Source organism: Rhea americana, unplaced genomic scaffold (genome assembly GCF_003343005.1).
Source record: "Rhea americana isolate MKP2758 unplaced genomic scaffold, rheAme1 scaffold_92, whole genome shotgun sequence".
NCBI classification, from domain to species: Eukaryota; Metazoa; Chordata; class Aves; order Rheiformes; family Rheidae; genus Rhea; species Rhea americana.
The window spans coordinates 3360110-3386742 of NW_028187111.1; the positions used below are offsets into that span (position 1 = coordinate 3360110).

The following is a 26633-nucleotide window of genomic DNA, read 5'->3' on the forward strand; positions in this document are numbered from 1 at the left end:
CGGATTGGTCCCGCGCAGGCAGCTGGATGGCGTATTCGGGCCGCCTCATCCCCACACATCCAATCAGAGGTCTCCGCCGAGGAAGCCAATCGGAGCCCGGATGCGTTCTCCGCCTCAGGCTGCGTCTTGAAGCCGTCCCAGGGCTGTGTAAGAGAGACAGAGCGTCCCCCCCATTGGCTCTCCCGCTTCGGCTATCTTCGGGTGGGCCCGGTAATGGTCGGAACAGAGGTCTTCTGCCTATTGGCTCCCCGATCGCGCTGCTAGGGCGGTGGCAGCGATTTCCGATTGGGTCCGCGATCTCCTTCGGGGAGATTCGGCTGCGCCCGTAACGACTTGGTGATTGGTTGCGAGCCATTACAGACATTTCTGTAGAGGCCTCAGGATTGGTCCCGAGGAGGCTCGGATGTTTCCGTAAGGGCCTCGGGCTGGGGGCTGGCTAGTGCGTCGGGCTCTTCGGCTAGGTATTCACAGAAGGTGCTTAGGGCCGTTCCGCAGCGTAGGGCGGCAACGGACATAGGCGGCTGCGCGGCTTTGGCGCACACGCACAGCGCAGCAGCAGGAGCCCGGCACGCAGCGAAGGCAGCAGCGGGGACAAAGGGACCGATCGGCAGAAACGGGGAGGGGGGCCCGGCAGGAGGCAGCCGGCGCCGGGAGGGAGCGGCAGGAGCCTTTAGCCGGGCGGGCGAGTCCCATGTGCCTTGGACGCCCGGGGAAGCAACAGCCGCCGCCGCCAGCGCTCTGAAGCCGGGTGACGAGGAGCTGGGGAGCCGCCGCCGCCGTCATGGCCTGCACCGCCGCCTCCGGCCGCCGCCCGCACTGCAGCCTCCCCAGCCTGAGCCGCCGCCAGCTGCCCCTGCGGGCGCAATGAGGAGTCGCGCCGGAGCCGCCGCCTCAGCGCCGCACTGAGAAGCCTTAGCGAGCGAGCGAGGCCGCCCGGGCCGCTTCACTCCTACTCCGCCCGCCGCGGATCCCACCGCCCCTGCCGGATCCCCTTGCAAGCGGGGCGCATCACCTCCTGTCGGCGGATCCGGGAGCCCCGAGATCCTTCCGCGGGGGAAAATAGTCCCGTTGCCTGCTGCCTCCCGAAGAGGCGAGGGGGAAGGAAAGGAGAGGGGAGGGGGAAGAGGAGGAAAAAAAAAAGAAAAGAAAAGAAAAGCTCAGCGACAAGATCAGAGGAGCCCGGCCATAAGCCTCCGCCCCATGTGACTGGCGCTCAGGGTGGGGGCAGCGAGGCCTAGCAAACCCCCATCGCTTCCCAGCCGGGAGAAGGCGCGGCGGCGGGGGCACTGCGGACTGGGTGGAGGCGGCTCGGGGACCCGCTGGCGCTGCCGGGAAGGATGGTTTTATAGGAGGAGGCGTGAGGCCGAGCCCCGAGAAGCGCGACCCGGAGACCGAGCGGGCAGGGGGCTTCCCGGGGGGGGGAGGGGGGGCCGGGAGTTGAATGTGGCAGGTTTGACCCGTCTCCTCCGGCTGAGCGCGAGAGGAGGAGGAGGAGGAAGGCGAACCCGCGGGAGCCGCCGGCGAGAGGAGCGGCCGAAAGGAAGACGGGAGGAGAGAGAGAGGTGACCAGGGGCAGAGAAAGCGAAAGAGACCATGTCAGGGCGGCCCAGAACCACCTCCTTTGCGGAGAGCTGCAAGCCGGTGCAGCAGCCCTCAGCCTTCGGCAGCATGAAAGTTAGCCGTGAGTATCGATTCGCCTCGGCGGGGCACATGCCGGGCTTTTAAAGGGTCTTTCATGGTTAAGGGCGGGGGGAGGGCGTAATCTTTATTATTTTTTAGGGGGGGGGTCGGTAAATACAGTAACGCATCGGAGCCTGGTCAGTGGCAGAGTCCTGGGCTGCCTCTGGCCCTGGATGAGGCAGCTCCCTTTCTCTTCTCCCCCCCCCCCCCATTAACCTTGAATAGGCACACATYATGGTTTCGTTTGGGGCCTGTTTAACCAAAAAAAATACAGATATTTAGCAAAAAATACCGCTTGTTTTGTCCATTTATGCGGCCTCTTATCACCGCCAGCATTGTGAGCTGTCCGTTTGGTCAACTGAGAAGAACATTTCTTTGGAAAATGGATTGAAAGCTCTAGAGGATCTTTTTTTTCCCTCTCCTGTGAAAGGAGGAAATGAATTATGGGCCCATAGGTATGGTCATGACATTCATATTCATTATATGTTTTTATAACTGTTGGTTCTCCTGGAGAAACCTTAGAAGATTTTTCCAGGCACCCACAGATTGGGTGTAAGCACCTTTTGTAAGCCTTTTTCCTTTTTTTCTTAGGGGCTGCCCTAAAAGATATATCTATAATATGAATCAGGCTCTGGTAAAATGCTCAATAGAGGGGATAAGGAAATCATTAATATGACGTGTGAGTCTATGGAGCAGTTATTTCAAGCTCAGTATGCCTTTTCCAGTTTTCTGATCAGAGGAATTTTTCTTTAGAATGAGGCCTAGCCTTTATTCTGGACAGACATGTTGTATATTGAGTAAGTGTTTAATATGTGCTCATCCTTCATATTCTAGCCAGTGGGATTGGCTATTTTGTGTGCATTGGAAGTATGTATGTATGTATATGTGTGTGTATGTGTTTTTATATATATATATATGTATATATATAAAATCTTAAATGTACAATATGAATGGAAAAAAGCCCTGTTCCGATTCACTAAAGATCGGGTACGTGTCTGTAATACAGAATTTGTTGACTCTTGGTCAGAATATGTTCATATTAACAATTAAATTGTTCTTGCAGGTTAATGTTAATAGTCTAGTTCCCAAAAGTATTTTCTTTTTTTCTTATGGAAATCGAGGATAGCATCGATACAGGACCTGGAATGCTTGATGTGTGTTACTGTTCAATTGATCTATTTGATACTTGTATATAGCCACACCTGACAGCACTGTGTGTGTAYGTATATCATATTGTTTTGAGCATCTCATGCCAAAGCTGTATATGATTGTGAGCTTTTTGACATAACAAATTCTGGCGTTTCTCTGCACTGACATGTCTTCCACTGCAGTTGAAGCCTTGAAGAGAGCACTGGGCTTAGGGTCTTGTCTACCTTGTATCTGCATGGTCAGAGTGCCTGCAGTACTTAGAATARATGGAGTGCAGTTAATCCATATTAGCAGCATAAGAGTGTATGTTTGATCAGACCCAGCATTAGCATGTATTAAGACTCTTAATTTATATGGGGAAAAATTGTATATGACTCCATTTTAATTTATTGATTCACTTTATGTGAATGTGGAATAGGAAGCACATCTTATTGATCAATATTTCTGCAGGTGGCTCTGTCTAAACGAATCAGACCTAGAGCTGTGATGCTCAGAAACTGTATTTGTCTTATTCAAGCTTTAAAGCTTGAATCTTGAAAGGACGTTGATACTCTTTTCCGTTTATTTGAGGTCAAAGACTGGACAGATGCTTGCCTATGAAGAGGCTGCTAACTGATGCAGGCTAACAAGTTTGCAAATATGATTCAATCCCAAGTGTTTAACACTGAGGGAGAAACAAAGGCCATAGCATAAAGCACACGCACTTGTGATAACCCCCACAATCGCTCTAGTCATGTGCCCTGGTCCTTCTGCTGTCTGGAAAAAAATGTCAGAACAAAGCAAGAGAACTACATACAAGGGCTCTGTGGGAAATACAGTTCATATTTTCAGTTAATCTATCCAAGTAAGCGAGTCCAGAAAGTTAAGTTTTTTTTTTTTTTTTTTAATGCTTTGTAAGAGTAGGGCTGCTGCTGGGTGCCAAAAAGGGTAATACTTTTCTCATTCTCATGAGTTCTAGTAGCATCTTATGGTATGATGTAGCAATTCGTCTATTAGCAGGGTTGAGTGCTTGGAAAAAATCACTCGTGTGGTGAACAGGGAGTTTCTTGGCTCTTGCTTTTTGGTGTTTATATATAGATAGATACTTTAATGACATTCTGAGCCCTTTTAAGTGAAAGCTGAGGTGAAAGAATCCTTGTGAAATGATGAAAATTGATGGCTCAGTGTTCTGAGTCCTGTAGGCAGCTTTAGTACCTCTGTCTTGGTGCAGGTCTTCTCCAAGTTGCCAGGGAGTGAAAGGTAACTTGCTTTGTCAGCTTCATTGCTTGTATTTGAAAGCCTGGAGGAGCAGTGGAATTAAATGGTCAGGCATTGCCTGGTATTTCCACAGCTATTGCTGCTCCTAGCTGGGCACAGTAATGGCTATCTAAGAAGGAAGGATTCAAATGGTGGTGAGGAAAGACTATATGAAGTAGCGGAGGGCTCACTGATTCATGCCTTATCTAGGATAAGAGGAATTGGAAGAGGTTGTTTGATTCGGGGTATGTGCGAGAAAGAACAAGCAAGTTTTTCATCTTCTCCCTGGGTAATTTATTAGACTTTGTTCTCAAAGATGGTACGAAAGCCTGAACCTTGAAGGAAAGGACAGAAGAYTCCCAGCAGCTTCTCCTTTCCTGGCTCTTGGAAAGATGACTTCTCATGCATCCTGCTCTTATTGCTCTGTAATAGGATTTATAGGGATTTAAACATCCCTGTAAGAATAGGAGCCCTGGAGCCTTTTCATATATCTTCCAAGCCATACCTGCATCTGGAGCATCTCCTGAGATCTRATTTTATTTATTTTTTCTTTATATATTTGATTTTGAAGTCATTACACTATTCTTTCCATCCTTTCATATGGATTTCTACATTAAAGTAATTTTCAAGAGCTTGTTTTGTGTACAGGTCTGTTGCTGGGCTTGTTGGCTTTCTCACACAAAAGAAGTGCACGCCTTCTGTTTAACTTGTCCCTAAACTGGTAGGAAATGCATAATATAACAAAGATCTCAATTGTGAGAATTTAGCTATAACTTTAATGTTGGATAGTTCAAGAAATCAGCTGGATTTGTAACTTCAAAATTAGGTGATGAATATCAAAATCAAGAGCTTCCAGTTTTCCACTTGCAGACATAATCTGTGTGAGTTTAAAGCTGTCTTTTGTTCTTCACCTAGTTGTTCTTACATTGCTTCCAGATGTACGTTGTTTCCCAAATGGGACAAAAATAAAGGGTAGTCATGCAGCACATGACCAAAAATATCTTTGTAAAAATAGAAGTCTTCAAGTTTGCAGTTTCATAATTTTAATCTAATGACTGTAGAATTGTATTTTTTTTCCTTTTCCCTGAGCTTCTGGAAAAGTGTTTAAAGTAGCACTGAGTCTTTGTAGACAGCAGTAGATATTGTAGCTGTAGCAAGTATTTGTTCTGTTGGTCAGTGGTAAATAATATCAGCACTTGCCATGAAAAGCTGTTTGCTCCATGTGCGAGTGTCATGGATTTGTAATAGATATGCAAAATTTTGTTAACGTTGAGGTTGAGGAAGACAATTTTATTTGCTTTAGCTAATGCTAGTGCTGTATGCACAATCTTGATTGCAAAATCTAAAGGACAATCTTGTAATAATTCATTCAGGACTCTGAAAGAATGTTATGCTGGTGCCAAACTTGTTTTTTGTTGAAGCCTTTTCCCTCTCACTTCTGCTGCTTCTTTGATTTCGTGTTTTTTCACACTTTACTCTTCCAAAAGCACAAGTGGTTGGTAACTCTGTTGTTGTCTACTTTGTACACATGGTACTCCCTGCTGGCGCATGAATTTGATGCATTTGTCACTGGTACAATGGCTCTTTAAATAGTGGCACATGAGATAATCAAGTTTGGGAGATGTTGCTCACCAGGTATGCACACACAATAAGCCAGTATGCTAAATATGACTGCTTTTCGGGTAGGTCACAGTGTCTAGGTTTAGTTCAGTACTGTGTGATACCTAGGTAGATCTGTATAAAGAGCTTTGGGTAGAGGAAGAGGGTAGCTCGCGCAATTTCAGTGAGGGAGTGAATGGGACTGAAACCAGCAAAATGGCTCAGATAACGCTGCCTGCTCTTTCTCAACTCCATTAGGGTAGGGCCTTCTCTATTCCTTTGATAGCAGTTTCTGCCTAATTGGTTTCCGAAACTGGAAGCTGCCCATCCTGCTCTCCTTGCAGGAGAAAGGGAGCTCACTCCCTTCCAAAAGCCTGTTCAGGGTTGTGTCTGGCCGATTCTAGTCCTGTCCAACTTTTTGACTACTGCTGAGTGAATGGCTATGCTCGTGCCTGAACTTGGAAAAATATGGCTTAACAGGGGGTCAGCTAATGACAGTGTACGCTATGGTGAAAAATGTCGCATACTATAGTGTCCCAAAGTCATGCCTTGAAATTTGAAAAGGAATAAAAAGGTGTCTATTGTACTTCGTTCTAGTACTGCCAATCTGTTTTCTCTTTATTCATGGCAGTAGCGTTAGTTAAGCAGAAAAATAAGTAATAAAAAAGTGAGGCTTGTCAGTGGAACATGTCACATGATAATTTGGTTTACTTTTCCTGCTGTGCTCCCCATGTGTCATATTCATGTTTTTTCCTGGAAGACGTACTTGTGTTCGTTTCTTCTCGACTCTTTCCTCCTCCTGTTTTTTATGTTGCCTCTTCTTCCCTCCAGTGTTTCCTATTATCACTTGATTAACCTTTTCTGTTTTTTAGTAACATTTAAAACAGTTTGGTCACCTATTTATACAGCTGTAGAAACCCATACCACTTAAGGAATATGTTCCTTGCCTGCGTGCGTCTTGGTTTTAGAAGTCATGCTATTGTTTCATCTCTGAACTTGTTAGGGGTTCAGATGGCCTGCAGCATTCCTGCCCTGTTGTTATCGCAACAGAAGTAGCTTATGTGTTTTGATCTTTGGTAGGGTGGTAGGAAGAAAAGTGGTTCTCTGGCATGTATTGCTAAAGACCACCTCACTGGATGGATGACCACCTCACTGCCTCTAGAGTTTCATGCTTCTAATTTTGCTGTAGCATGTCTATAAGCACTGTTTTAGACGGAACACAAGTGCTTTTCCAATATTGTTGTCCTGTTTGCTTAGAGTAGGTCTTCACGATAATACAAAATTATGGGTTATTAGCTATTGCTCTTCCTGCCTTCCCCTTTCCCTCTTTTTTTTTTTNGGGGGGGGGGGATTAAATGGGTGAATTAAAGACTCTGAAAGTATACAAGGTATCTATATCTGTAAAAAGTCTGCAGTCAGAGCTTTGTGCTGTGAACCRTTGTAGCGTTTCTGGAAATGAATTAAATGCTAAACTCCTTAGTTATTTGAACACATCAGCTAAAACACATTCAGGGTGATTGGAGAACGCTTGTGGTCTCTTTGTTCAAGCTGTTGGAAGGTTTTTGTTTTGAATGATTTGTTTAGTCCTGTTTTAAAATGGAAGGCTTGTCAACTTTGAGTTTCCAGAAATTCTACAGACTTAACATTTGAACAGTTTTATGGACTTCTTTCCCCTTTGTTTCATTTAAWTTTTTTAACTGTGCTCTGATGACTTGTAGTCAGCCACAGCTAGGTAGTGTGGGAAGTGTTAAAGCAGTTATCTTCTTCAGCAGCTCTATAGTTAGTGGAGTGACTTGGCTGCTCTTTGGATTTAATGAGTGTTAATCCAGTGTAGCCTTGAAAGATGAATAAAACTTCTAAACCCAAACTGGCTATGAAAAGGAGGTTGTTGAAAGTTTAAGTGCCTCACAAAACAGCTCTCCTCATTTTCCTTGGACCCAGGTCCATATGTAGCTCTATTGACACAAGGATCTTCCGTCAGTAACCTGCATTCATAGATGCTCCTTTATGTATGCTGAAAATAAATACCTTTGCTAATTACAGCTTTCACTATGTGGCAAGAAAAGATACTCCCTTGCACACAAATGCTCAAAACCCATGTAGTGCTATAGAGGTCAAAACCCATTTCTTCAGATGCAAAACCAGAAACTTTATAGCACTTCTCATCTGATGGAGACTGTGGCTTAAATGCTGCGTTTTATTGTTGGGGAAGGTGTAATTTTGGAGAAGCGATGGTCTATGTATGTTTGTATTTTTGAGCTAATTTTAGATGTAGCTCTATATGGAGTGCATTGCAGAAGTCTAGTCTTAAGGTGARAAAGATGTGAGTCATAGCTGCAAGATACACCTCTTCTAGAGATGGCTACTACATTCCAGTCATGCTCAGATGAGTAGTGTTTCTGGTCATGCCGCTGTRTCTCATTGAACAGCGGCCTAGGATTAAGCTCTACTTCAAGCTTTTGAAAACAAGATTTGAATAGCAAATATAGGTAGAACTGCCTTCTCTAAATGTTCAGACTCCTCCCTCCTCACCCGTTGATACCAGCTTATGTTTTAAAGAGGGAGTCAATCAGTTAGGTTTAGTCTCCTAAACAGAGACAGCACACCAGATAAACAGTAGTATTTTTGGAGCATATATGATTAATCTGAATATAGTTGTAATGTTCTGGCTTTGCAGTAGGGAAGATGAGAATTTCAACAGAAATCCATGCGTCAGAACTGTTAAAACATTTCTGTGTTGGCCTCTGAGTGTTATCAAAAATGTGAATACCAAGAAGTTGTATTGATGTGCCTCTAAGAGAAGTGGGCAGGGATTTTTTGTACCATCAGTGCTATCAAAGAATCTTTTCATTAGGTGCTCTCATCACAGATGACTTGTCTGTTGTTCAGGAAAGGAAATAAAGCAAAGCAGTCCATTCTATCTGGTTATCTTTTGCAGACTGGAAGTTGATTTGAGTATTTAAGGCAATTTGTTCTCACTCTAGYTTTCCTTATAATGGAAGAAAGGAAGGTTGTAACATAACTTATCAACGTCAAGCRCTTTTTTTAATGTAATGTAATTTATTTATTTATTACGAACAGGAACTGCACAGCAGCAGCACATTCTGAAAGGATGGCACTTGTCCTTAAGAGTGTTGCCACTTCTTCGTAGCAGTGGACCCAGTATTTTCTGACTGCCCCTCTTCAGTTGAAGGATTATAAACCTAGTATCACTAGTGATAATTTCTGCTCTTATGTGGGCGCTGAGGTTCTGTACTTCACTAGTTTGTTGGTATTAATTCAGCCAAGATTAACTGCCAAGTATCTTCTACTTGATTAACTTCTTGATGTTTTCTTAGGCTTCTGCACCAGTAATATGGAGTTAATTTTGCTGAAGAAATACCATTGTGGGGTTTTAGATGTCCTTGGTATCCACYATGGAAAATTATCTTGGTAATAAGTAAGAACTTACAACTAAGAAAAGTGGTGATCTGCTCACTTAAATAGTTTCACTGAATAGTTTCCTAACTTTGTAATAAGCCTGAATAGGGTTAAGTGTCTTTTTCTCTATAGGCTGTAGGGACCAAGGTAGTCATGTTGAAAGTAGTGGACTATTATGCTAATATTACAGTAAGGTTGGAGYGAATTATTCAGAGATAGCTGTTTCTGTTTTTCCTTTGATTAGGTAACTTCTGTTAATCTTTGGTAAATTGTGGAAAACAACTCTCAGACATGATACCTCATGGGAATGCAAGGTGGTATAGTTACCTAGCCACTCAACTTGTCTCTTCAGGCAGTGGGCATCTTTGAAGAAACCTGTTAGTASTCTACAGTGTCTGCCAAAAGAAGTACTACATTGTAATGGAAGAGTGATGCTTCCTACCTGTTTCTTGTCCAACAGAGGCAGCAAGGATGTGGCAAATGAAATTGGTTAATGAAGTATTGACTTTCTGATTAAAAGGTGGTGGGGGGATAGTCCTGGCTGATACAGCTGAACAAGTAGTGCCATAGAAGGTCTATGGACGGGACTTGGGAAAAAACATTCTGCTGTGCATGCATGAAGGCAAGTGTTTGAGTGTAGCTGTAAAAGTTACRCAGTCTTTTGTATCAGAGCACTCTAGAAGGAAAGAAGTTGGGTGTTGGCTCTGAAACGGTAACCAGAAGGGAAGCAGCAGCCGAATTTTTCTAACAGAGACAGAATTTTTTAGAACCACAGCTGTAGAACATGGTATGTTTCGACTTTTTTTTGTAGGAGTATAATTCTTGTCGGCCACAAGCCCTATAGTTCAAAGAACTATTTTTGCCAGGAATGCAGGCAATTGTTTAATTTCCATACAGGCCAAGAATGTTTTGAAGAAAGATAAACTGAAATGTGACTGTTACTGCAAAGGATAGTTTGACTTTTTGCAGTGCAGAAAGAGGAAGATTRTTTTAGTTGCAGCTGATAGGGCTATTCTGTCCGTGTCGTGTGTGTCCCGATTCCTACCCTGCTGCAAACATGGTCATCTAGAACCTATGTTGTTATTCATATTGTATCTCTCTTGCATGCTTCATTTGGCTTAACTCAGGTGAAATCAGGGGGAAAAAAATCTGGAACATGTTGGATTGTCCGTTGAGTGGATGTTCTAGAGGGAGGAAGGGGATACAAATTCATCAGCCTAAATAAACAGAATATTTGATTGTTGGCCAAATAAATATGAATCATTTGGCATGGATCTGTATCCTTGTGAATGAAGCTCATAGCTATAAGTRAATTTCCCTACATTTATGAGAAGTTGAATATCATCATCAGAAAATGTGTTGTGCCTTGCTGAGAAGATTTATTTTTTTTTTTAACTTTCTGGCATGGCATACTTTTTGCAAGTGAATAGATGTAAGATTACATATATATATGTACACACACACACACACACACACACATATACATATGTATGTGCCTTATTTACAAAAATATATATGCATATGTGCAGAGCACAATGTTGTCCTCAGGAAGGTCTTATTTGTAGACCATTCCACTTCCAGTCTTGCAACCTTAAAAGGATTGGAAGTGTTAGCTTGGGAGCCATGGATATGTATGGTGTATTGCATAGTAGTAGTTTAATGTTGTGCTTCTTTGTGTTTCTCTCAAAGAGTAGAAAAATCCTCCTAAATACAATTTTTGGCTTTAGAGACTTTGAAATAAGTTTAGKTTTTTTTAAGATCAAGTGTATTAATACCCCCAGTGAAAGACTGCAGGGATGATTTGGGGATCTTGGGAAATGGTTTAAAGCCCCATAGAGAGCTAGATGTATCTTTGTCTGTTCTTGTTTTCCAGTGGGTCAACTAATGAATGTTTAGCTGAAYAAAGTGCTCTTGCATCAAGTTTGTGCAGGGTGGAAATTTTGGACCTGAACTTTAGGACAGCTGATGCACTTCCTCAGCAGGAGATGGGAAGTCCTTTGATTGCAATTCCTAAAAGGGAAAGAACTGGCATTTTTTAGATTGAGCTTAGCTTTGAAATTGGTGTTCTTTGATCTGTATAGAAGGCATGAATTAATTTGGAGGTGTGTAGAGATTCTTATTGTGCAACTGACATGAGGTTGACAGTTCTGTACATTTGCTGGGCTCTTCATATGTCTAAGCAATGCAGATCAGAAACAAATTCTTGGAGTGTCATGCAATTAGAGGAGGTTATAGAAATCTAATTGGGTTAATGTAAGGTCGTCTTAGAGTAACGAACACTACCAAATCTGTGTATCTGTTATATTTCGTGATAGACTTCAACTTTGGTGAAGTGACACTTCTTTTCAACTTGAGTTACTGTCTTTGAGTGTCGTTGGAAACTGAAAAGGRTGTTGCTGGGACCTGTCTCAGCAACAGAATTGCGGCTATTATTCTCCTAGCTGGGATGTTTGAAAGACTTCTGGGATTTTGAAGACAGGKATAGAAACCTCACTTACATATGCATGAAGTAGCCCTCATATTTATGGATGCCAGATATTCATGAGACTACAAATAACACTTTTTGTTTGGTATCCGTACTTTGGTTTCATGCAATAGCCTGTGGATTTTTTTATAATCCGCTGTATTTTTTCATGGGTAGTTTTTTGGCAGTTGGTGGTTGACTGAATTTTAGAGTTAGCCTGGTACAATCTAACTAGAGAGAGAAGTGCAGATGCATTTATGCAGTGTACGTAACTTATAAGTATGATAGTTCAGAAATACTTGTACTGGCAACATGTCATCACCTGCTTTTCAACATACATGGTGAAAGCAGAATTTTTGTTCTTATCTGATGCCATAATTGCAAAATGTGAATTTCTTTCAYGGTTATTTTGGAACATGTAGTAGCTACATATGCTTTTTTTCTTTATTCTGACATTGTGGGGGGAGGGATGCCACCCCCCCATCCCCAAGAGAAGGTTTTCCTGGCAAACTAGATCAGATTCAGTAGATTCCGGTTAAGAACAAGCACGATAAATGGTCTTCTGGCAACCACTTTATATTTATGCATATGTAAATATATGTGTGAGTGTGCGTGTGTGTGGAGAGACATGCATGCATATGCACACGTGAGCACACAGTCAGATGTATGATGTGAAGTTGGGGAGAAGATCTAGGTTTCTGGGATCTAGAATTTAAGCCTAGACCATGTGTGAAGGCTGTGCTTTAGAGCTACTCTTCAAAGACTGTTTAAAAGCTTCTTGCTGACTCTGGGTTGGCTAATTGCATTTCAGTGAACTAAACTTGAGAGTGATGTTTAAATACTTGAATGATACTTTTGTTAGTAATAGTGAACCTGCTTCTTGTCTGACTTCACATGGTCCATTTTGTGACTTTAAATGTCCTATCCCACTGATAATAACATTTAATTTTGATGCTACTAAGGTAATTCTGAAAGAAGCTGACTGCAACCTAATCACCAAGTAATATCCTAAAGTACTTGTAAGGTAGGAAGTGAAATTTCCAAATTCAATTAATTTTCAAGATTGTGTGTATGTGTATATACACACAAATATGTGCACGCACAGTCTTTTTAAAACTTGCAAACTGACCTTTCATGAGTTTTAAGTAAGAACATAGAGTCATTATGTAACTTTAAAGTGGAACTTTTTGTTAAAATAGTTTTTGATAGAGGGAGGGGCTTGAAACCCACTTAAAATTTTTAAGCATCGGCAGTGCTGTTTAGTAAACCTGTAACAGTATGTGTTATGGGCTAGGTTTCAATACCTGTGGATTTCTCAGGATATAATCACCCACCCTCCACACCCCTCTTAGGAAATTACAGGCTGTCTACATCAGTGTCTGACTAGGTGATTCAAGTGTTGTGTTGAAGCATTCTTATTTTAATGTTACTATGAGCAATATAGAAAAAGTGTGAGTAATAATGATCAGACAATACTATTAGTATTATGTTTGATTAGGATTYTGCTAATGTAAATTATGTACATATGTTATCACAGAAGTGTTGCAGTCAAAGTTGTGGCCTTTTGTTCTAAATTTTGGATTGGTTGGTTTTGTACCTTATCTTCTGTACCATTGCATTATTTTATATTTACTTTCAAAGGTGCTTATGATATTCTTGTCCAATTATTTGGAAGGGCTGGTAGTACATGGGTTTTTGAACATCCAAAATAAGCAAGTCAAATGACTGTGCAGCCTGGTATGTTCTGTACTGTGGAGGTTTTACCTCTCCCAGAGTTGTGTGCTACTGTACTTCAAATTAAGTTCCACAGTTGTGGTACATAGGGCTTTGCTKGTGTACCCATCCATCTGTAGGGCTGTAGCAATTAGTAGCCTTCTCCTAGCACTTTGAGGATATGCCTTGAATCTCTGTAGAAATGGCACAAGCAACTCTACTGGGGCGAAAAAAGGCCAGTGGAAGTGGTATCTCCATTATGTGTGGTAGTATGCCAAGTATTTTTCTGAGAAATGTAAGAAGCATATGAAAAATGTATCAGTAGTCCATTAAACTGTAAAAGCAATGGGGATTTTTGTGTGATAAGAAAAACAGTTGTCATCCCTCAGGATTAGGTTTTCTAGAGCATTGCTATGCATAGGGTATTATAATTTTGTGTTGAGACTGTTTTCTTGACTGCARTATATTTGAGAGACCTATTATTTCAAAATGTAGCAGAGAACAGAATAAAATTTCTAAATTTCTAAAAATTTAGATAATGTCCGTAACTTTGTCATGAAAATCCATTAATAAGGGGGTCACATGTTTGCCTGTGCCTGAGGAGGAATAATGAACTTTAATCTGACACTGAATAGAACATGTAGGTGAACTACTGGAGACTTCGTATTTTGAAATCGCTTGAATTCTAGTAAGTAGTCTGGTCATCATCTGTTGTTCTGTCTTTTGATTTCTCATTCTGTCTGTAGTGATACTGCAAGTTTAGGTATGATCGGATTTTGTAAGTCGGTCAATAATTCTTCTGTATGGACTTATTCAGTGTGTGCAATCAGCTCTGCCATATTTATCACTAGCTTTTATGCTTACGTAGAAGAACAAAMTCATTAAACACTAAATACATACTACCCTTACCTCTGTTTTTAAATGAGATCACAAAGAGCTAATGCAATAATAATGGCATCCTTGCCAGGTGTCTATATTGTCTGTTGTAGACTGTGCCCCTTTGCCTGTCCTACAATAGACCGTATAATGTGTAACTCCTCAGATGATGTGAAAAATCGAGCTGAGTTAAGATAACATGTTAGAAGTTGGATGATCTGACTTGAGAGTCTCAGTGCTGCTCCTGAAAGTTCAAGAGAGTCTTTTGTGCAGTGCAGTCAGGTAGACTGGTGCAGTTATGAATTCCTTTTGCTTCATCTTGGCATAGTATTAAGAAAAATATTCCTTTTGGTTACTACAAGAAATAGTTGAAATCCTTTAGAAGTTATTCAAAACGGCTTAAAAAAACCCACAAAATCCAGTATTGCTAAGGTTTTACAAAGTGACACAGCCCGTGGCTGTCCTTTTAAGAAAAGGGTATACAGACCACATTACTAAAACCTCTTAAAAGGACATTAGCCATGGGACTTCTTGGTAAATGGAATTAACTTTGCAGAATGAAAGTGCTTGTTTAAAAGGATACCACTAGCTAAAAACTTTTTATTTTGTATACTTTTACGGAATCCTGCTAACTTTTCTCTAGTAATTCAGTATAATGTCACTTTCATTTTTTTGGTTTCATTTGTGCAGCTGAGAGCTCCTTTGTCATATAAGCTGATGTTGGACAAGGTAAACAAAATGCAGTGCAGGAGAACAGTGGCATAAAATTAGAAGTGAAATGAGAGAAGGTSTAGGGAACAGGATATAGTCTTGTTTCTGTCCACTTGCATATCAACACTTTTGCGTATCATCTTTGTGTAATGTGCTGTTAGATAAGGCTACTGAATGTGCTTTAGAAATCTCTTAAAAATTGCCATATTGTTGTTATTTCTCGGGTGTTTGTTTTTGGCTGRTTTTTAACACAAGAATCTGAGTTAGGTTAGGCTTTGATTTGATCCAGTATATCTATTCTTATAAAAGAAACATAGTCTTTATTGTTTGTGCTCACTTCTGTCCAGTTAATTATTCTATATATTGCAGTAGAAACTCAGGCTTTTATTTGTCTAAGAAGGATCTGCTGCTGTTATAAAATAGTACTTTGACATTAATGGGGACTCCTGATCAAACAGGGAGGATGGGGTCAAGTGAGATTCTGCAGAGTTTTCTTAGGTGTCGTGGGAGTATCTTTTGCAACTGATCTGAGTAAACTTGCTAGACTTGCAGACTGTATTACCTTGAGAGGAGCTGCAAGGACTTCAGAACGTATATTCAAAATGCTCTTGACAAATAGACATAGTGGTGGTATGCAAGTAGGATGCAGTTCAGCAGGAGCAGATGCAGTTTGTTAGATCTCAGTGAGACTCAACTGCCCAGATAAGAGTGGGAAGTAAATGGGAGGGCAGAAGCTCTGCAGGGAAGAATYGGAAGTTTGAGGTTCTTGCACTGGTCATGAATCAACCAATGCCGCAGAAATAGCAAACATTTTGCTTGGTTTATTAACAGGAATGTCATATAAAGTAGATGAAGCTACCCTTCTTACTTCCCAGTGTGCTAATAAGGCTAAGCTGAATTGCAGTGACTAGTTTTGCTACTATACTCAAAGAAGAAAAGTTTTCAAGCAAAAGGGAGTGATCAGAGTTCTGGAAAATGTGCTCTGAGGAAAAGCAGAGTGCATTTAGGTTGATTTCTTTCAGATGAAACTGAAAGGAGATTTCTTTGATAACATTCTCTAAATATGTTGAAGATAGCTGGAAAGAAAAGACTTAAACCATTGCCTGCTGGAGATGAAACGAGAAGTTGTGGGCTTGAGCTGCAGGAAACATGGCTTAAGTTAGTTGAATCAACTCTTAAGAACTGGAGCACTCAAGCAGATTAAGCTATCGGATTCCTAGTATTGACTATTTTAAAAATATCAGAAAAGTTTGTCAGGTAGTTTACATACAGAGGTTTGCATAGGTTTGAATTATGACAGCCTGTGGTTGCTCAGTGCCTTATTTTCTGTCTTTCTGGTTAGTTTTACATGGTCTAGACAAGGATTTCATTTATAGTTCAGTATTCCTGCTTGCTTTCCCCTTGGCATGAAGGAGGCTGGGGCTGTCAGTAGCTTGCTGGAGGGCAGTGGATGTGAAGTTGGGGATCTGTGAAATCCACCACAGCTTTAAGGCTTTCAGGCAAGGTCATCTTAGAGAGATTTGTTTCCATTTGGGACAAATAATTGCATATACTAAGTTCCCAATCTTTAGCTCTGATTTTGAACAGACTTCTTTAGCCTTGTGTTCAGGTAAATGTACCCTACTTGGAAGGGCTTAATCTGTTGGAGGTTGCATTTTTAGTAGAGATACGAATCTGCTGTGAATTTTGTTTTTTGACATAAGCGCTGTTGATATGAAAGCTTGCTCTAATTTGGGAATCTTGTGCTTAGCTGAAAGCCACAAAATCTGTGTGTGTATTGGGGGGGGGGTTGTCTCTGCAGCTTGGATCCTAAGAAAAACAATGCCATCCTTTGATTTTCTTTTTTTTTCTTTTTTTTTTCTTTTTTTGGATCCTGTGGTTGTTACTTCAACACAAAAGAATTTAGCACAAGTCAAGAACTGTTCAGATCTTCAGCTTTATGTTACAGTACTGCAGTAGCTGTACAAGTACCGTGCTTGTAATGGGGTATACCTGCCCCAAAGAGCTTCTGGGAGGGGTAGATTAGTTTGCTGTGTAAAGCCAATGCATGAAGAATATAGGTCCCTTCATTACATAGCTTTTTCCTCAGACCTTGTAGATCTCTCAAGCAGRTTTAGGAGCTGCATCTTTGACCACCAATGTAATATTGAAGAACAAAAAGTAGGAAAGTAAATCTTGCTTAAATTATATTGTCAGGTATTCTCTCCTTGCATATTCTTCTGGTTAGTCACCTTGCTCTATCTTTTTCCTGTTGTCACTTTAATTTGTTTGCTGTATGGTGGTTATTGATGGTAGTCACTTTGGGTTTTATTTAATGGGCAAATGTCTGAAGATTGTGGAAACCAGATGTTGCATAGAATATGAACCAAAAAAGAAAAGGAATTCTTAGTCTTCAACRTCTGCAGAGCATAGATGTGTTTTATTTATTTTACTTGAGTATTCTGGTTTAAAGTATTGTCTTTGTTACTTTATAACTTCTTGTGCTAGTTTAACTTCTCGATTCCTAAAATTTGGAGGGGTTTTAATTGCCTTCTGCCGTTCTTGAGATACAAATAAGAAGAATGTGTGAAACTCAAGTCAGGAGTCCTCACATGAGAAACCAAAAAGATGCTTCAGAAGAAAAATGGTCATCTGTGCAACTGTGCTGGCACGTGGTTTCCCAGGTGATGCTGAAACTGAGTTGTAGTAAGCAAATGCCTCTCTTTCAGCAGCTCACAAGGCTTCAGTCATACTCAGTGTACATATGAGGTTACTATAGAAGGCAGAGATCACAGAATCATAGAATYGGTAAGGTAGGAAGGGACCTCTGGAGATCATCTAGTCCAACCCCTGTGCTCAAGAACAGGGTTAGAATTAGACAGGGTTACATCCAGACGGGCYTTGAAGATCTCCAGAGAAGGAGACTCTGGGCAACCTGTTCCAGTGCTTCGTCACTCTCACCGTGAAGAAATYTCCCCTCACATTCAGGAGGAACTTCCTGTGGTTCAGTTTCTGCCCATTGCCTCTTGTCCTGTCACATGGCACCACTGAAAAGAGTTTGTCCCCGTCCCCTTGGCACCCTCCCTTCAGGTACTTGTACACATTGATAAGATCCCCCCTCAGTCTTCTCTGCCCCAGGCTGAAGAGGCCCAGCTCTCGCAGCCTTTCCTCATAGGGCAGATGCTCCAGCCCTCTGATCATCTCTGTAGCCCTACGCTGCACTCTCTCCAGTAGCTCCATGTCTCTCCTGTACTGGGGAGTCCAGAACTGGATGCAGTACTCRAGATGAGGTCTCACCAYGGCTGAGTAGAGRGGCAKGATCACCTCCCTCGACCTGCTGGCAGCAGTCTTCCTAGTGCACCCCAGGATACCGTTGTCCTTCYTGGCCAAAAGGGCACATTGCTGGCTGATGGTCAACTTGTTGTCCACCAGCACTCCCAGGTCCTTCTCTGCAGAGCTGCTYTCCAGCAGGTCAGCCCCCAGCCTGTACTGGTRCATGGGGTTATTCCTYCCCATATACAGGACCCTGTGCTTGCTCTTGTTGAACCTCATGAGGTTCCTCTCTGCCCAGCTCTCCAGSCTGTCCAGGTCTCTCTGAATGGCAGCACAGCCSTCRGGTGTWTCASCYACTCCTCCCAGCTTGGTATCATCAGCAAACTTGCTGAGGAGGCACTCWGTCCCCTCATCCAGGTCGTTGATGMAYAARTTGARCAGGATRGGACCCAGTACTGAGCCCTGGGGGACTGCAGAGATCTTCARCTGCTATTAATGTATCTTCTAAATTTACAATTCAATATTGTAAAGTTCTGTTGAAACCTTACTTATTCCAGGTGGTTTTGGAATAGGGTATGCAAAAGTAGATAGATCTTAATTTTTTTCTTCCCGCCTCATAATCTAGATGAGATGTGAGGAAATAACATGGAAAAGAGAGCCTTATATGAAAGTCCTCCTAGGATGCAGTAATGGTCCAGAATGCTTTGTCCCTCTGCACTGACTTTGGCTGATGAGACTTCTAGCTGTAAGAGAGAGGGTCTTCTTGGAGACCTTTCTGCTTTGTTTCTAGACAGTGCTTTGCTAACGGGTGTATTTAGTGTTTGCTCTGACTTTGACACACACAAAATAGTCCACTTCTTAGATGGTTTAAACTGTCATGGACATAGAGTTTTTCTTTGTCTGCAGCTGTCGTCATCTGAATGATGGAATAGTTTCCAACTTCAGTATTGTGGAAAACTTGTTCGTCTTTCATTTGATAGCTGTGGGGGCAGTTCTATTGATGTTTTTAAGCCTCAGTTCTTGATGAGACAAGATGTCAAAGAGAGTAACCTGGCATCAGTAACAGCTTTTATGAAAGAAGTATGGTAGGGCTTAACTAATTTTTTTTTTTTTTAATTGGAATGATTCAGATAAACTGAATTTTCTTAAAATTTCTAAAGTAAGAAAAGTGTTCCTCCCCCTCCCCCATGTACACTCTGTTCCCTTATCTTGTTTTTGAGCTCATAAGTAGAGGAGGTAAGTATGAAACAGTTGGTTGGCTGAAACTGTAAATTAAAGCAGTTCTTGTTGGAATAACTTCTTCCTCATGGAGGAGAAAAATTGGAGAGTAGTCACTTGKAAAGGAGCACTCCTCTTTCCATACTGCTTAAGATATTAGGGAGTTATCTTTTTTTAAAGATTCTTTTTGTTTAAATGGACAAGTATCACTTTCTTGCTGCTTTACCTTTACTGTAGTCTGTAATTGTACTTCAAAGCAGATGGAACCACAACTATCTTGCAAGAAGGTATCTCTGGAAAATGTTGTGGTTATTTTTTAATTTTTTTTAAATGTCAGTGTTTAGCTGATGTTACTATATTTTTTGTGAGTTTGTCTAATGCAAATATATATATATATATATATATATATATAAAATATATATATATATAAAAATATATGTTACGTAGAAGTGGAACGGCAGACTTAAACAGGTCTGGTTTAAGGAATGTAGTGATGCACCTTTAGATACAAAAGAAAGTAGTGATAACTTGATGTGCCAAATCTTACTCGTGTCTTGAATATGCATTTAAAAATGTTTCAGGATGTTTTTGGTTTTGCTTTCAAAGTTCTCTAAATCTGCTAGAGGTGGAGGTARAAGCATATGCAAATAGACTAAGTAGTTTCCAGATTTTGACCAAAAATGATGTGCAGATCAGTGCATAGAATTGGGAAGTTAAGCATACTAATTAAAGCATGCAGTGTACCCAAATCCGTTGTTTGGTTTTAGTGGAAGAGAACCATTGCCTTGGCTGTAAGCAATGGAGAAATACTTTACTATACCATCTTTCAAACCCACGGCAATAAGAGAATGAAAACGCTAACGTTATGCAAGAAAGTCTCAGTAACAGCGCTAGAACTTAYACTCTTCCCATTTTATCTTACCTTTTCTTCTATTTTGAATGCTCTTAAATATAGAATAAATTCCTGTTTTCACTAATAGAAGAGTAGAATAATGTAGAGAAATAATTTTGTGGCCGTGAAGGTGGTGGTTGTAGAAATTACCTGCATTTCCTGATGTGGAGAGCTCTCAGTTGAAAACTTATCACTTAGAAATTTGCAAGTATAACAGCATGACTGGAGCCTCTGAGCAGTGCAGCTCCAGCTGCATATGTGGTTCTGGGCAATATATTTCTGACAGACAGGGAAATTGGTGGAATCAGCATTCCTGCCAAGACCGCATCTGGAATACTGTGTGCACTTTTGCTTATTTGCGTTTCTGTGAGAGGTGAATTCACTCTGAAGCACAAACCAGGATTATGGGGGAAAGGAGAACCTGGGAGTGAAACTGATGRATTGTTCTCAGCAAAATGGTCAGAGAGGACGTTATAGTGTGTGTATATATATACTTATTTTCTTCCTATGTGTAAGTGCTTTTGAGGATGGAGTGAACAAACGCTGGTTTAGTTACTGCTTTTGCTTGCCTCAAGTACAATGCTTGTGCCTGGAAAATCTCCACCCTTTGCTTTCCCCTGGGCTCCTTCTGTGTGTCCCCCTTCCCCCCCCCCCCAAAAAAAAAAAAAGAAAAGATTATAGAATAGCTTTAAGCATGAGAAGGTAGGGACTTGCCTTGATTAAGTGCAGACTCAGGACTAGACAATATGATTGTCTTCAGTAGGAACAAATTGGACTTGGAGAACTATGAGATCCTTTTCATTCTTCTGCTTGTTATAAAACGCATATGAAAAATTAAAGCAAAAATGTTTTCATGATTTTAAAACACCAAGAATAAAACCCTCAACAAAAAAATTGAGCCATGCTGAGGGGGATGTTCTGGCGTATATTGAGCTGGAGACTTTTTGTGGCTCGAAGAGGAGGTCTTGCTTGTGCTTGTTAAAAAGAACAGTTGTGTGCCTTTCCTCCAGACCACTAAAGTGGCTGGAATAAAATTAAGATGAATAAATAGAAACATATTAATTTGGTTGTTCATGAACTGGCATAGAACATTTCTTTGTGGTTAATAGTAACTAGAACAGCTATGTAACTTTATCAGATGTTGAGCTGTCTTGACTTGCATTAACTTTCTATACTAGCTGACTTGTTTTCCAGTGTCTCTCCTGCTTAAGACTTGAGACTGGCACCAAAAAGTATTTTGTCTAGATGATAATCATGACTTTTTCCAAATATTTTCATTGAAAAAAAAAAGAAACTAAAGAAACTGTCTTGTATTGAGTTTGACTGTCTAATTTGGCCAAGTTTCTACCATCTCACTTCATGTAGTTGAGCATTTTTTTCACCTCTTTAAGAGACAGTAGTATTTTTTTTGTCTTCAGGATACAGGGAAAGCTCACAGACTATGTAGGAGAATTCTCTTGTCATTTTAAATCCCATCACTCCCTATGTTCTGGTTGTTCTTCAAGTTCAGGGACTGGATGAGTATTAAGCAATGAATTATGTCTCAGTTAAGCTTTAAATTGCTCTTAGCTGTGATGATTTGTACAACTTAGTTTGAAGTTGGTAAAGGAATATTTGGAGTTTAGTGGAGAGAATGTAGGATCAGAGATGAGAGAATGTATTAGCTGGTATATTCTCTCAGGGTTTGCTGAAACCAAATTGACTTGAAAATACTGTAGACACTTTAACTTCTGAAACTTAAAGCACAGTTACATTTGTGGAGTTCATGGGAGGAATGGGGTTAGACTATTAATGTCTTCTACAAACCATCAGTGTGGMAGCTAAGAGATGTAAATTCAGTGTTTTACACTATTTATGTTTACAGTCAATATATTAGAGAAGAAAGTAGGATAATTTTGGAATCTTTTTTTTGTGGGGGTAGGTACATATTTCAGGTTTTACACAAAAAATCCTAAACAAAATCATGAGCTGTATCATGAAGGCAGCTAGATAAACTTGTACTTAAAATGCAGCTGGGCTATTTTTTTATCCCAATTTTCTTTTGTTTTTTTGAATAGAAGTCTGCTTAAGTGCACTTTCTTACATTTAGCAAAGCCATTTTGTGTGGAGAGAAAAGCCCTTCCTCCAATCCTCYTAATCGCCTCTCAAAAGTCTTTAGAAAAAAAAAAAATAAAGCAGTGGTTGGAATGCCACATGTATTTCCACTTACTATTCTTAAATCTCTGATCTACTAACAGCAAAAACATTTCCTTAGAGCTTTTTACTTCAGAGTGTTAGGCAAGAATAGGTAAATTCTGGACAAGTTAAGACTGTTAGTGCTGAATGTGGTTTGGTTCTCAAAATTGGTTTTTTAATGCCACTGCAAGAGAAGAGGTTCAGCACTGTGTACCCAAACTAGAACAAAAACTTTATTTTGCCAGGGAATTAAATGTATTAAAGTAGTAAAACATGATCAGTACTGTTTGCTATGSTTCAAGGCTTAAGTGGGCTTGATCAGCTTTTAGTTGCATCATGACTTTCTGTTTTCTCTGGCCTCTTCTAGGCTTTCCTTCCTTTCAAGTCTTGATTGAGACTTYGATAAAAGGCATGCAGATGTCTTCCTATCTTTATTTATTTTAACATACTGTGGCTCTTGAGGTGTACCAATTGCTTTTTTCTTTTTCTTCATCTCCCCTGTTGACTTGCCTACCTTGGTGGTTCTGCTTTGAACGTTTTTGCTAACCGTGTTTTTTTAATGACTAAAACCGCATTTGTTTTCTTAACTGAAAAAGCTTTAAAGGAATCATTACAGAGACTTTTTTTGTTACTATTACATTTCTTCAATAACATGGGGTGCATTGTCCTTGGAGAGCCGAGCTTTATGCCTTAACTGGTTTCAGGACCATGCTGCTTGTTGCTGGAATGAATGCATGCACACCAGATCCTCAACCTCAAGAAGACCTACAGCCAGTACATTGAACTCTTCCTGAAAATGTATGTTCTGTGAAAATAACATGCTTTTTTGTTCCTTTTAAGTAGTCCAGAGGTTGTGTGCATTTTAATAGCATGTAAAAAGAAATTGTGATAATGAAGTACCTGAAAGGCTTTGAATACACTGTTTGAGGATGTATCTGCACCTCTTGGTTATTTGTAAAATTCTTTAATGCTGCATGTAGGGAAATAAATTGTATTTACTAAGTAACTACTATTATTTGGAGTAGCTTCCTCAGTATTTGGTACCTTGATCACTTCAGTGTTTAGAAGGAGAGTGCTTAAGTTTTGGCAGCACCCCACAACTTCTCCTTGAAAGAGTGGCAGGTCATGTCTTCTGGATGCAAGGTGTTAGCATCTTCCAGTGTTGTCACCTAGAGCTTAAAACTGGATATGGATAGGATTAAATTTCTAAATCCTGATTTCAGCACTTCTTCATTTGTGGCTTTGGGGTTTCTTTGGTAACGTTAAAATACCTAACCTTTTAATACAGAACCATCTAGTTTCAAACTTAGTATGAGCTAATTTACAAACCTGCAAGTGGAATCGTAAGGACGGAGATGTGTAAATGACTATATATATGAGGGTGATGGTCCACTTTGTGGTGATGCCATAAAACAAGCAGGTATGACCAAGATGTGTGTGAAGTTTGTGTGTGGTCCACCATGACTCTTTCTGATCTCCTTGGATCTTTTCCTCTGTAACATTCCTGCTGGTGGGTCCAGAAAAAGGAATTYGGGTTGTTCTACCTGTATCTGTCTTGAATGCACAAATTCAAATTTGTACAGAATTTAAATACTGATTTACACACTAGGATTTGACATTTATTTTGACATAACTTTTGTAAAAATGCTTTACCCTTTACTTGATGATTACCTGGACTCAATCTAATTTTTAATCTAAAAAAACTGTAGCTTAAGAAATATAAATTCAATATTAGTTGATATTTTGAAATATAAAGTATTAGACAAACTTAATTTTTTGTGTGTGTGATTCACAGTGTCAGCCAACTGCTTTATCTCAGTTGGAAACAGCACAAAGCACATGGATTGTACCTCTATCTACCTCCAGATTTTGGCTTTCGTATTTCTGTGTGTGTGTACAAATTCTTTTTTTTTTGCCTCCGTCCTTCCCCAAATACACACCCTGGTTACAGTTATTTTTGGCTGTAACCCAGAGCTCTTCTTTTTTCTTTTTTTTTCTTTTTTAAAGTTAATGCTTTTCTAAGAATTCTTTGAAATATAAGGTGGCTGCCATCCATTGCTCTGCATGTGAGGCTAATACTATACTTCAGTAAAAATTTTTGTTTTCAAAATGTCCCATCTTCCTCTGTTCCCAAAGGAAGTACAGTTACCTTGCCCTGAGATGCTGCTTAGTGTTTCCTGACATGCCACTTTATTGTAGATTTTAATTTACTGGAAAAAAAGGTTGGTATTTTGAAAGTGAATAATTATCTGTGGAGTTCTCTGTAATGTGCTTTTTTTTTTTTTATTTAGATCCTTGTTTTTTTATTACAGCTATGTTTTCTTCTTCTACAAGGACTTTCCCAGAGTTGTACATCTCCCAAGAGCAATTATTTTTTTTTTTATCTGAAATGTTTAAAATGATGGCTGTAATTACTGCTCTGAGGACGTCAAGATTTTTGGTTCTTTTAGTATAGCTAACAAAGGACATGAGTAYGTTTGAAACGTTATAGACTGTGTATTTTAAGTAGTTAAGATAATTGATCTGTCTGATATGGAGTGTTAGGCTCTTAGCAGGCTCTCTTGAATATGTAATATATCCACTTAAATTCTCAGAACATGGAGTGTGCTTAGGGAAAGCCGGTGTTAATTTGGTGAGGAAACACTAGTTTGTTTACACAGCAAAGTGGTTGAATCCTTGCTTTAAAAGTAAATATTTGACTATATACTTAACTTAAACGTGTGGAATAACAAATGTTGCTTTTCTAAACGGCAAAGTATGTTTAGTATATTTAGCTTTTCCTTAGAAACTCACTATGTTTATTACGGGGATGAAGCTTCCTGTTACACTTAGAATATTGAAATAATGAAGCACTTAATTTTCTCGTGGAAAAAGTTCTGAAAATGTGCATTGCTTTTAAGAGTTGTTTCTTGGCTTGTGGTAACTGTTCTAAAGATGTTCTGTTTGGAGTTGCCAGAGGATTGTATAATTTTGAGTCTCTGTACGACAACCTATGTACCAAATGTAATGGATGATAAAATCTCGACCTCCGTTCAGATGTTTACTGTTGACTAGCTGTCTGTTTATTCAGTTCTGTGTGTTGAAGACTGAGGTCAAAAGGAAGTAAAACACACACCTTTGTTTTCTTGAGAGTTATCTGACAGTATAGTGACTCCTTAATGCAAAACTTAGGTTTTTTTTCCTGCAAGAGAGCTGTAGAGTCCATGCAAGGTGTAAGGGTGACATTGGAGAGCAGAATGTCTCGCTGGCTGCTATGGAGCCAGTTGGAAAGGGCTCTCTTTTGGCAGAAGTTAGTGTTGCTTTGCTGCAGTAGTACATATTTTGAGACTGAAAGCAGAATTTATAAAAGTTGGAAGCTATGCAGACAACAAGCACCTTATGCATTAGTAGGGAAAAATATCTTCTTTTGAAGTTCTATTCTCACATTTTTTTCCTATAGGCACACTTTACTTTAGCAGTGACAATATTATTTCATTTCAGTCAAGCCCTGTTATGTGCAGGGGAAAAGTGGTTAAGCTTGGAAATGTTTAGTCTAAACTAGCTGTTCCTGAACTCTGGTTTCCAGATTGATTGAGTTGTGGTTGGCAGAGAGCTGTATACTAAGGAGATTTTAGCTCCTACTAACCTCTGCATGGTTAATCATTTTTCCTGGAGGGAGAAGGGTGAGTATACAATGCTTTATGTGTTGGTGATAAAGTTGCTCTTAGAAGCTCCTAAAAAAGCTTATCTGACCTAAATAAAACTTAGCATGTTGTGTAAAAGAGCATCCTTTTTAAAAAGCAGATTATAGATCATTTTGTGCTGTATGCTCTATTTCTCTATCTCTTCCAAAAGCAGAAGATGCAATTTTACCATTTTAGGGTTGTTTTAATAATGAGAAACTCAGACCTTTAAAGTCAGTATTCTGAGAGAGGCCTGTGTGTTCTCTTTAGGTGGAGGAATCTTCATGTGTACTCTTTCTCAGACACTTAATAGTGTGGCATATTATGAATAGTGGATTCTTCTAGTAAGTCTTGAATGTGATATAACTGAATGGCTGAATCAACTATTTTATTTTTTAATTTAAAGGAACATTCTTTTAATAGATTAAAATATACTCATAAGTTGATGTTCTTGATGATCATTAAAGTATAGTGTTAAAAGAATGTTAATGCTGGGGAGTGGATATCCTTTAAATACATTTGATTCAGGAATTGAGCAGGACAGATCTGGCTCATGGATCACTTAGCCCCAGTCAGTCATTTAGGT

General features: G+C 40.1%; 1 protein-coding gene and 1 pseudogene across 3 annotated transcripts in view; one reads left to right on the forward strand and one right to left on the reverse strand.

The window, feature by feature from the left end:
- Positions 1-280: 280 nt before the first annotated feature.
- The window catches only part of GSK3B (glycogen synthase kinase 3 beta), a 154485-nt gene continuing 128132 nt past the window's right edge, over positions 281-26633 (forward strand). Inside the window, exon 1 of one of the 3 annotated variants that reach the window (XM_085324661.1) lies at positions 281-1681. In XM_085324661.1, the coding sequence (XP_085180787.1) occupies positions 1594-1681 (88 nt within the window). In that variant the 5' untranslated portion in view covers positions 281-1593. The remainder of the gene's footprint in view (positions 1682-26633) is intronic. The other 2 variants (XM_085324659.1, XM_085324660.1) reach the window with 2 other exon arrangements.
- Positions 17862-26633, reverse strand: part of LOC146584579 (uncharacterized) — a 13309-nt pseudogene continuing 4537 nt past the window's right edge.